Here is a 12406-nt window from a genome sequence, read left to right as displayed (position 1 = left end):
GGGGTGCTCAGGGGGAGAACAGGTTGAGAGGAGGCCTCGTACAAAAAAAAAAAGGTTTAAAAAAAGAAGAAAGAATCCATGCATGGATTTCAAATTTCACAGCTGAGCACCTGGAAGAAATTGCCAGGCTTGAAAAAAGAGGTCTTCTTTTCTTTTCTGATAATCTGTGAGCTGTAATGTTGCCGTTCCATACATGGAGCCGGGTACGGGAGGAAGGACGGCGTACGAGGATTGGAGGCTGAGGGGGTTTAATGTTTGCTAAGGAGCCAAGAGTGTATTGGAGAGTGACAGCAGCACATGGCTGAACGCCTCTATAGGGGGAGGACTGTGTGTCTGTCCATGAAAGACGAGTCTGTTTTACAAGCCAGCTCAGTATCCCTCAGTTGGTCATGCTAGCGAGAATTTCACACTTATCCTTATAAAGCGCCGGCAATTAGAGGGCCACTATTTCACTGAGAACACTATTAAGTCTGTTAAGGTCTATTATGTACTCTTGTGAGCCACAGCCATAAAACATTACAAAAACCATTGAGCTCTATTACAAAGTCAACACCTGCCTCTTTTCTTGGGATTTAATTAAGACATGATAAAACGTAACCACTTTTATTTTCTTGTGAGTGGTTTCTCTGAGTATTTTTTTTTTCTTTAAGGTGTTTTCAAAAACCTTTTCAGGCAGAACTAAGGCCACGCCACAGGTATCACTTCAAAACCCTTTCAGATGTTAAATCTTGATTGTTCCCCATGAATAATACATTACAGCCCGGGCTCCGCGTACTGGCCGCTGACCAAAGCAACCGACATAATGCAGTCACTGATTCTCAACCGTGTGTGATGAGTGCTTGCCCTACTGCTGGGTGCCAGCGGCCATAACAGCACAATACCCCACAAAGGGAATGAAAAGGCCTCATAAAAATGTTGATAATCCAGGCCCCAAAAGACCCTATTCGATACTGGAGTAGTTGTCGCCATTTATCCCAGTGCGCTGCATTGTGTTGATAAACCGACAACAAAGAGAGCGAATGCTGTTTAAGGCCTCATGTGAGCTGCAGTGTCAGGCATGCTTGTACGTCCCTCCGTTGGCTCCAACTCCCAAACTGCAGTGCAGCGCACACACACGTACACAAACGTGGGGCTGGCCACAGTGTTAAAAGAAACAAATGAGGCCCCTTTGCATTCTCGGGCATCGTGAAAAAAAAAAGAAACATGAGAATGAGTGAAAAAAAAAAATAGGAGTGGTGGGTAATGAATGAGAGACAGAAAGACACAGGCTCCAGTTGGTGGGGATGAGGCCAACACTCATGCAGATCCAACGCACTGAATTTGCATGAGCTGGCAAAAGCACCAGTGGTTTAGCTCTGCTCCAGCTGCCATTCACACATGAATACTCTTTCTACCTGTTTGATTAGAGCCTCTGCTGCCATTGTTGGAGTATTCCTGTAGGCACAGTGTATCTGGCTGTATGTAAAGCAGGACTTAGAGATAAAGGTTACTCCCTGGGGTTGGATGGTATGTATTTTTTCACACCTTCATATCTTACTGACATTTTAGCAGCGTTTACGGTATTTGTGTAAAACTGCTCAATACTTTGGTGCAGATTCGATATGTATTGCAATTCTTTTTTAAAAATATTTTGGGGGGGTTTATGCCTTTAATTGTATAGGACAGATGAAGATATGACAGGAAAGGGGGAGAGAGTAGGGGAATTACATGCAGCAAAGGGCTGTAGGTGGGGGTTGAACCCATGGCCCCTGCAGAGAACTGACCTGACCTCTATACATGGGGTGTACACTCTACCAGGTGAGCTATCAGGCCATCATATATTGCAAGGTATTACAATTCTACAAGTACTGCGATTAAATATTAGAATTTATTAAGATGTCTGTTTGCTTTTTTTAAACACTAGACCATAAGAAAAAGTTGAATCATCTTCTAGAGATAGCAGGCTACTTCCTTTAAGTGGCAGAGCTGATTGTTACAGTCAGGCTATTTCTGGAGTCAGGAAACAAAACACAGTCAGGCGCTTTGCTTCAGTCTTGGGAAGCTGCAGCCTTTATCCAAACCTACACTGTACATTTACTGCCAGGCTGACAAGTTCACTACTCACCTTTTCCTCCACTCAGCACGCACTGACACCGTAGACTGTGTAATCAGTCTGCCACTCGCTCGCTCAACATGCTACGCTACCCTGACCAATCAACAGTTTGCGCTGTTCGCTGGCTTACCTTTATCTTCTGAACTGAGTCCAAAATACGCCAAACAGTGGCAGAGGCATTTCTCTTTTTTACTAGTTAGTCCTGTAACTCTATCCCCCGATGCCATGTTTCTCTACTGCGCTGCCTTGTCTACCAGTACAGAGACTGACCTCTGCTGGCACATGCTGCACACTACATCACCTCAATACAGCTTCACTGTATCATTTTACTAGAAAGAGAAGCGCCTGTATTTTTGACGGTTATGGAAATCATATTGTTGGGATTTCTTAATACTCTGGTATATTGTAACACCTCTAGACTGCGCAAGTCTATTAAAGCCCACTGCTCTTTATTGTGTAATACTTAGGCATATGTTATGTAGTACTGTAGTGCACATCATGGCTGCTTTGTTACAGCAGTGAAAGATGTGTTATTCAGTTTGAAATCTACTGTGTTTGATGCAATATTAAATGCAGTGAGGTATTTCAGGAATGTAAGACATTTCAGGGGGCATTTCACATGACACAGATGAGAGGAAAAGACAGAAAAAGAGGAGAGGAAAAAAGTCGAGGACGTGTCTAGGAGGCAGCTCAACCGAATCTCCCCAAACAGCTATGACCTTTTTCTCTCCATCACTGCGTTTGCCGCCGGCGTCGCTACCCAGCCAAGTACCAAAATCGCTGGATTATTGGTCTAAAAATAGAAGCAGTCGCACACACAAACTCACGCAACATGACTCAAACATGTGATCTGGCAGAAATCCATACAATAGATCTGCGCAATCACAGGAAGCACAAGGACAGTTGGAAGACACAAAGCTCAAAGTGTGAGGCCTGTGAAAATCCAGAGATGATGCAACACAAGCGCCTTTTTGAGGTTTTTCAATAGAGGCACCATACACAGATGTCTGAAGATAAATCTTGAGATGAAAACCTCCTGCTATGTATTTCAGGACTGTCAGTAATGATACAGCACCCTACAGGAAGGCGCGCACACACATACGCACACTCACAGTGCTCCTGGAGAAGAGAAAGTCAGTGAGCCAGGTCTTTTCATCAGTTCCACTGCGCTGCCTCGCACTAGGTCAATCTCACCACATCATTAATATGGTGGATGCTATTGTCATTACATCTACAAAACAAAAGCACAGTTTAACATGGCAGCACCATGGATCGAATATGAAACAGCGAGCTATTAAATATGTTTTGGGGGGTGAGTGAACGATGGTGTCTGGTGTGGGAGGAGTGTGAGAAAGAAACAAATGAGAAACGAGAGAGAGCACAAAGTTCTTTCGCACACTGGTAGATAACTTGGGGTAGGCAGTGAATGTGCAAGAGTCTGAGACTATACATATGCAGTAGGTGTAATCTATATATATGCGGGTGAGAGAAAAAGGCTAGATGAAAAGCCTCCGAAAGCCTTATGGAGATTCCATTTGAATACAGAATGGGAGACTGGTGCTCGCATGTGTCTGTAATTATAGTTTTTTTTTTTTTTTGTGCGTGTGTACACGTGATTGCGAGAGCCGGTGCATTATGTCGGTACCTATGCAAATGGCAACCGAGGGAGCATGTGCTTTGTGTGTGTGTGTGTGTGTGTGTGTGTGTGTGTGTGTGTGTGTGTCCCTGTGGGTGCCTGTCTGCATGTTTGTGTTTACAAAGGCCTCGCACATCCCACGATTCTCAGCTTCGCCACAACACACACAGACAGGTGTGAGGACTGGAGAGAGCGAGAGCCCAGATTGTGGAGCATGGCCTCGCTGAGCAAATATTACTCTCTCCCATTCAGTGTCTGTCTGTCTCTCCCTCAGTCCCTCTGTATTCTCTCTTTCCCACTGTGCCAAACACAGAGGGCCTCTTTGTTATTCAGAGTAGGAAATGCAACTGGAGCCAAATCTGCCCTGCTTTCTGTTTGATATCATCCCTCCTTTGTTCTTATATGGTCTCCCATCGCCATGCACTTGGCCTCAAACGGCATCAGTCAGACACATGGGAACAAGCGCAGCTCAGACATAAGATGGATCTCGTGATGTCCTGGATGTCTGACTTCCAGCGCAGCTCGAGGTGACATTTAGGCTAACGATGAGATAAAGGTCAAATTGATCTTTTCTACTGAATGCCGGTGCAAAAGGGTTGGTTTGAAGTTGGCTGCTATGTATTTTACAGTGGAGAGTGCTAGTACGTTATTGAAAATACAGTGTGGTACCCCCATACTGTATGTCCTGAATTCACCAATCAATTAAGACCCATCTCTTTTCGCTCTGTGCTTCAATTACAGTTGACCAAGCTTTATACCAGGCAGAAATTAAGTCAGCTTCCTCTGTTTACTGTAGCTACTTAGATATTCTATTTATGAGCTGTCGTCTTTGTTGAAAAAGACACCAAATTTTAGAAAGGGTTAAAAGATGTTGCTGAGACACCTGCAAAAGAGGCATACAGATACATCTTAAGTTTGCAGATGATAGCAAAATGCTAGCTAACTACCTAGCTTGATAGGGCAACCATATGGCTTGGTTGGTGGAGCATGTGCCACATGTCCTGAGGCTGTCAGTCCTCCTGCAGCGTCCAACGGTTCAACTCCTGCTTGCGCAAAAAAAAAAAAAACTAGCTAGCTTGATCTACATAAATTGTCAGCTGGCTAATTACATTTGATAGTTAATGTCAGCAAAACACCAGTTAGCTAACCACAACCCTACTAAAGTAGCTAATCTATGTCAATCATTAGCTAGCTAGTTAGCTTGCATTTTGCTAACATTAGCTGAGTAAAATGCACAATAAGTATATTCTACAGCTACGGGTCTCTCTTACATTGAAATGAGAATCTGTCTGGCATAACACAACAACTAGCAACTAGCTAGCGATGGCTAGCAGGCAACACATTGTTTAATAAATTATGGATGGAAACATTTGGGATAATGTAAGTATACAAACTCAACTAAATATATAACGCATGTCTGGCATTTTTAGACTTTTTAATTTGAAAATGTTATGAATTGCAGCTTGAAGATGTGACCAAAACTATGTCCCTTTTACAGGTTCCCCAGCAGTAACTTTTAACCATCTTCAAAAAATAGTTTTTCTTTTCAACATAAATGAGCCTTGCACATAGCATATCTAAGTACAGGAAGTTGACTGAGGCTCCACCAGGTACCAAACTTGCTCAACACAACAAGGGCACAGGAAGGGTCAATTAAATGTTGATTTAACTGTCAAGAATCACACATCAAAAACACAGTTTCTGTTGAATTTACCAATTTATGGAAAAAGGTTGAACGAGTGTGTGGCCGCACTAAATCCCAGCCCAGTTCCTCTCAGGTGTGACTATTGAGTCGTATCCTTGAACATGCAGGGCAACATCCCCAAAGTAGTTGAAAGCGTTTCACTATGTGTGTGCGCGTGTGCGTGTGTCTGTCTGCTTCGATCCTCCCCAACCCCTGGAGAGCAAAACAGAGGAGTCTACACGCTGCATACTAATAACATTCACCAACATCACTTCTCATTCAGATGACTAGCAGTTATGAACTCAACATCAAAAGCCCGTTTCATCTGTGGAATAAGTGGGAATAAAGGTTTCAGTAAATATGGGAAACAGACTTTAGACTCAGTACAAACTCGTCTTTACTTGTGGAATCTATGTCGTTGCTTACTACAGACTCATCATCACGCTGTCAGATACATGTGTTTGTACATGGATGTTGAATATTTGAATACTTATCCTGGAGATATCTTTAAAAAAATATTTGTGGATAAATGTTAATAAAATAAAGATTTGAGATTTTCTAATAATTTGTTCAGATATCATTTCAGTAATATGTTTTGCTAAAAGTCTCAGCAGTAATACTGGTTGAAGTATGGAGTGGAGTCTGACTAAAATTGAGCTTTTCAATATTTTTTTGGTGTTAGTAACAGATGCTGAAGAAAAACTATGGTGTATTTTATGGCAAACTGCAAGTTATTACTACATTGACATGAATGACTCCAGTGAATTATTTCCAGCGAGGAAACATGCTGTCTTTGCTCAGAGACCATTTTTATAGAGGAAGACAGAGGACTGAGGACAGAGGACACAGGGCTGAATATTACAATTTCACAGTGACTTTTCCCATTTCTAGGGCCAAACAAGCTGAAAACATAGCTGTTTGTCTGAGCGCCAGAAAAAAGTTGACATTTTGGAGATGCGTGCCTTTCACTGGACAGCTACAATATGAATTATTGAGTTATAGCCAAAAAGATGTTTTGTGGAGTCACAGTGACCTTGAACTTTGAAATTTGACAACCAAAATCTGATCAGTCCAGCCTTGAATCCAAATGGACATTTGTGCAAAATGTGAGGAAACTCCCTCCAGGCCTTTTTGAGATATCGTGTTCATGAGACTCATACCAACTCAAGTTCACAGTGACCTTGACGTTTCACTTTTAAACACTAAAATCTAATCAGAGCATTCTTGTGTCCATGTGGAAGTTTGTGTCGCATGTAACGAAATTCCTTCAAGTCGTTCCTGAGATATTGCGTTCACGAGAATGGAACAAACATGAGGTCACTGTGACCTTTGATCAACAAAATCTAATCAGTTTGTTCTTGAGTTCAAGTGAACAACTTTACCAAAATTTGAAGAAATTCCCTCAAGGTGTTCTTGAGACATCATGCTCTCGAGGATGGGATGTACGGAGGGATGGAAGGACGGAAGGACAGCACCGACAACCCGAAAACATTACAGTAAATCTGATGTCTCCTCCCCTCCTCCCTCTCAGCAATAGACACTGTTGTCTAAATAACTCCTTCACACCACATCCTCCACAGCCTCCTAACCTGTGAGCTCCGGCCAGCCAGTTGTTGAGTGTGTTAAAAGCAGAGATAAGGAGAAGAGGACGGCAATCTATCACCTCACACTGACAGCCTCGCACGTCGTCTGTCTCTTGGGTTGCTGCGCTGCCACGCTCCCCTGCAGCTGCTCCTCCTCTCCTCTCCTCTCCTCCCATCGCTTCTCCTCCTCTTTTCATCTCTTTTCAATCCTATGATGTTTTCCTCTCCTCTCGTCTCCTCGCCCTCGCTCCCGTGTCCTTGTGTCCCCCTTCCACCCTCGCCTGCCCTCGCCTCCTCTGCCTACTTAGTATGTCAGCTGCATTGATGGCTATCGGCTGCTTCCCACCCACCCCGCAATGCTGTGTCACTTCATTAGAAGTGTGAAAGGATGACCTTGCACTCTGTCTCTCTTTTTTCTCTCTGTGTCTCTCTTTACTCTGTCTAAGTCGTACGCTCCTCCAGCTGTCCCTCTTTCCCTCATCACTCTTAGGCACATCCTCTGCCTCAGCCGGCCAGCCAGCCAGCCAGCCAGCCGGCAAGTGCCCTTCATCTTTCTCTTTCTCTCTCTCATTCTACCTTGTCTTTTCCTTGTCTCTCTATTTCTTTCTTTTCTCCCTGCCCTCATTGTTCTCCTTCATTATCAAACGCTGTCACAACGTCCCCCGCTGTGCCACCCAGGTTATTTATAGCTCACAGCGGGTGGTGGTGCTGGTGATGTTGAGAGGTGGGCCATCTCGGGCCCTGCTAGAGCGCGCACACACACACACACACACACACACACACACACACGCATTCACACCATTTTCCCTGACATTTAAACATATGCACACACACACACGCAGACAGACTCAAGCCATCCATCCTCCTCCGTGAGGGCACTTTTGTATCAAGGGAACGCAGGTTTGCAATGCATGCGTCTGTCCAACACCTACCTGTCTCTCAGACATGACGTAGAGGTAGTTGCGGTCGAGGGAGAAGGCCATGTCTCGCAGGACGGGGCTGCCGTCCTTGATGACCGACATCGTCTCGTACTGGACGCCACCGTGAGGAGGCCCGTCGACACGGATCTGAGAAACACAGAACACAAACAGGTCAATGATTTCTATTTATACCAGTATGACAGCAGGAACGGGAAAACAGGCGAAGAGTGATTGACAGGGATGACAAGACATGGGTCAAATAATATTTGCAAAACAATCTATCATTGACAAAACCTGGTTTTCTGCACAGAAATAAGAATTGCTCCCTTTTTCACATGAGAAAAAGAAAAATTGTCAAGTCAATATTTTTAGCTATTTTGGATTATGAGGATGTTATACTGTAAATGGAAAAGCTGCAGCCACACTTTGAAAGTGGATGTTGTGTAATGCACACAGGTACAGACAGAGCCTGTCTGTACCCTGCGTTTCATTTTGTCCATATATTTGTGATATATTTCACGAAGCTTATATGAACAAAACCGGTAGTTGTGGGTGCAGTGCAGCAGTGCAGCCAACAGTTCAAGCAAGATACAACCAGCTATAAAAACTATATGGGAAATGAAAAAAGAAAATCTTCCATCCACATGTCATGAGGAATGTTTTTGCCTTTTTCACATTATTAGAACTTCCTCTGGTGCAACCATGTTTGTTGTTAGAAAGTTTCTGCCTCTTCTTCTTCTGTGGGGTAACTTTCGAGTCTGAGTGAGTCTGTAACTGCTTTTAAAAATGCTGTAATTTTATCTGTTTTATTTATTTTTTTAATTATATTGTGTTTATTTAGGATACTACATATCCTGTACAGTATTTTAACTCTTGGCTCTCATGTGTTGTTGTTTTTTTGTCAGCTGATGATAGATGCAGCACAATGCTGATTTCCATCTATTGTCTCTGGGCATGTTGGCTGTACAACGTACATATTGTATAAAAATTAAGTTGATGTTACACACATAAATACACATGTAGGACAGACCAGTACGCATTTAGAGAGTCAAAACCTGATCTTAACGACAACATGCTCGTTTGTCTTTCAACCATTTTTAAACATTAGTTTTAAAGTGATTTAAACTAACACACTCTCTGATATTTGTCAGGGTAAGTACTCCACTGTTTTGTTGCTGTTGTTGAGAAAGCAGTTTGAGCAAATTTTGCTGAGCAATGTTTATAGAAGTCTCTCCTCAATGATGATCCTGTTTGCCTTATTTCACCATCATGAACTGTTAGGATAAACTGTTTATAAGATGAGCAAACATTAGCTATAAACAAAAAAATGTCAAGTTTTCAGTGGTTTTTCGGGGTAAGATAAAAGTCTTCACATTATTGAGCTACTTGGAGATTCATATAGGTGGGGATACTGCATTAGTGGCCTGTTTGGACAGCGAAATACTAAACAATTAAAAACAGCAGAGAGATGATTAATTGACGTTAAAATACTTCCTTTTTAAATTGTGTAGCATTATTTCATGGTATGAGGTAAATGTCAGCACCCTGTGATTTCCTGTAAGATGAGGTTACGACAACTGTTGAGAATTATTAGCTGATATTATTAGACCTTTGTGAAACCTTAGCTCTGTTTTCCTTTCCTCTTTCTCCTGATGAATGATGCAGCCCCACAGAGAAGCTTTGAACTTGAGGCCAAGACCACCTAACTACAAAAACAGTGGAAAAGCATTCTAATGACTTATATGAGGTACGTGACCCTCCGTGACCCGAATGGGCCGCCGCCAGCCCTGTTTCTCCTTTATTCATCAGATGCTGCGGGCCAGATATACAGCCAGCACAGTAAATCTCCAGGGGTGCCATGGGTGCCCCGGTGCTGGGCGTGGGACACGTCTCCGTGATGTCACATGTCAACGGGCCCTCCTCCACCCATGAAAGCTGATGGCTCTATCATCTGTCCATCCCCGCCTGCCTTCCTCCACCCAAACATTTATCTGTCTATTCAGATGGTGACAGCAGCAAAGAGCAGCCAGACTCTCTCGAACACATCACAGAGGGGAAAGTCAAGGTCATATGTCTGTCAAAAGGAGATCAACTGGGAGGGTATGCGAGCAAATGTGCACACACACACAGGCTTTTGTGTGTGTGTGCATGTGGGTGTGCATGAATGTGTGTCAAACTGCTGGATGGTCAAGTAAAAGAATCGTGATGCACGCCCGCACAAAGCCCCCGGAGCTTTGCCTTTAAAGCTGGAGGGTGAGCCGAGTGCACGACAGCAGGCGGCACAGTTAAGGGCCAGGGCTCAAAGTGGTTGAGCCTTCCACGGCTGACCTACGTCTGACCTTGGCAAGCTAATCCAAACATCGAAAAAGAAGACATATGTGAAAACCATATGTAGGCGGAGAAAAAGGCAGGATGTGGGGGCCGTGCCAGTCTTCATCTGGTTACTGACACTGCAGTGCGGATGGAGACCTCGGCAAACACGCTCATCCATAAAGCATGTCGGCGCACGGCCAGACCGGCGCTGTTCACTACTGTGTCACTGTTTATGTGTGTGTGAGATTCTGCGTGTGCACCCCAGTAGGAGCCGGTCTGTCACGCTGTGATATGTGTCCTAGCATGCAGCCGCTAGGGATCACAAGATAACCCGACCTTCCCCCCACCCTGCACGCCTGCAGTTCATCTGAATCAGATCTCTATCGCGCCGTCTCTCACCACTGTCCAGGGGCCTCTAAAATTCACATTTGGCCAGAAAACACGCGCTCAGACACACAGCTGTCTCAGAGTGTGTCCAGAACAAAACCTCTGCTCTCCAGACAGAGGTATCACACTTCCTTACACACTACAACAGCAACAAACCAGGCCGAGCAACTGCAGCCAAATAGGATATGATATGAAAAAAGTTTTTGTTTGTTTGTTTGTTTTTTTACAGAGCATAATGCAGATTGTTTTGTTTTTTAGTTGTACAGGCAGCATTTCATACACTTTTATTCCTTTTTTTAAAAAGTTTAATAAGTTTTTTTGTACACAAACTACAATTCACTTTACAGACAGATGTTATTTTATATTAAGGGTTTGCAAATGTTTAGCAGCGTAATCTAGGGCTGGGTATTGGGTACCAGTACTGTTAAAGTGATACCAATACTCATGGATTACTTCATTTGGTACCTTCTTCTCTTTCAATGGGGGAGAGGTCCGGACTGCAGGAAGGCCAGTCTAGTACCCACAATCTTCTACTACAAAATCACATTTTTATAATACATGCAGACTGTGTCTTGCTGAAATAAGTAGGGACATCCCTGATGTCGTCTGGATGGCAGCATATGTTGCTCCATGCACCTTTCAGCATTAATGGGGCCTCGCGCTGTAAACAATGTGGATTGTCCTTCTTCTCTTTGGCCTGGAGGACACAACGTCCATGATTTCCAAAAACAATTTGAAATGTGGACTCATCAGAGCCACAGTACACTTTACAAGCAATTACTAAACACTTTAACTGTCCGGTTAAGCAAACACATTTAATCTGGAGTGCAGAGGTGTGTACAAACAGATAAACAACGAGTGACCTTGGCTCTTTCTAGTCACCAGTATCGTGTGTTTCTCAGTCGGCTTCTTCTGTGCGAGTGTTTGTTTTTTTCCAGTGTCTCAGGTTAATGGAATCAACATAACCGACACACAGTCTCTCCAGAAGCATTCCCACTATCCCACCGTGTATACACACACACACACACGCACACAAACACACCCACATCATCCAGCTGCTTTTCACATCAAGAAGCGGCTTTTCTACAGTAGCTGTAAATCCTGCAAAGTGTGTTGCATTCGCACATACACAGACACAAACACACACCCACAACATTGTAAGGGGGTGAGGAAATGTGTGCATGTGCGCGAGGTGGGTTAGTTAAATATGTTACTAGTTCGCAGGGCGGCCTCGCCACCCCCCACAGAAAAAACAGAAGAGGGAAAATGAAAACCCTGGGCAAGTGAACGGAGAAACTGGTGCTCACTGGTCCAAAAATAATTCTGTCAAAAACTCCATCTGTTGACCACACTCACTCACTCACTCACTCACTCACTCCCACACAGACTACCATCTCTACCACCTGAGTAAGCGGCTCTCAGGCCCCAAACATTCATTTCCTGAGCATCACTTTACTTTTGCCTGCTCTCTCAGGTACTTAAACCTATCCCCTCTCTGCCCCATTTGACCCTGCATTATTTATCAGGCTGGGTGAGAAGGCTGCTAACAGGTTGGATTCATACCCCCAAGCCCCTCTGACAATATCCCCACCCGTCTATTTCAGGAGGACCCATCACCGGGAACAAGCCCCGGTACCCCAGAGAGCTGCCCTCGGTGTGGCCCGGCCTAACACGGTCCCCCCATTTCAACACCACGGCCATTAGCCAGCCGCTCTCTATCACCGGCGTCTGGGAGCTGCAACTGAGCAAAGCGAGGAAGGAGGGGAAAAAAGGTGAAGATGGATAAGAGTG

The 12406-nt window shown here is 44.1% G+C and overlaps 1 protein-coding gene across 1 annotated transcript in view; it reads right to left on the bottom strand.

Moving 5' to 3' along the window:
* plxna2 (plexin A2) overlaps positions 1-12406 on the bottom strand; it is a 265500-nt gene that overhangs the window by 151908 nt on the left and 101186 nt on the right. Inside the window, exon 4 of the mRNA XM_084720421.1 lies at positions 7928-8062. Within this exon, the coding sequence (XP_084576547.1) occupies positions 7928-8062 (135 nt within the window). The remainder of the gene's footprint in view (positions 1-7927; positions 8063-12406) is intronic.

Source organism: Lutjanus erythropterus, chromosome 6 (genome assembly GCF_056507025.1).
Source record: "Lutjanus erythropterus isolate fLutEry1 chromosome 6, fLutEry1.hap2, whole genome shotgun sequence".
In the NCBI taxonomy this organism is placed as follows: Eukaryota; Metazoa; Chordata; class Actinopteri; order Lutjaniformes; family Lutjanidae; genus Lutjanus; species Lutjanus erythropterus.
The sequence above is the reverse complement of the archived record's forward strand: the minus strand, read 5'-3'. Positions and strand labels throughout refer to the sequence as shown.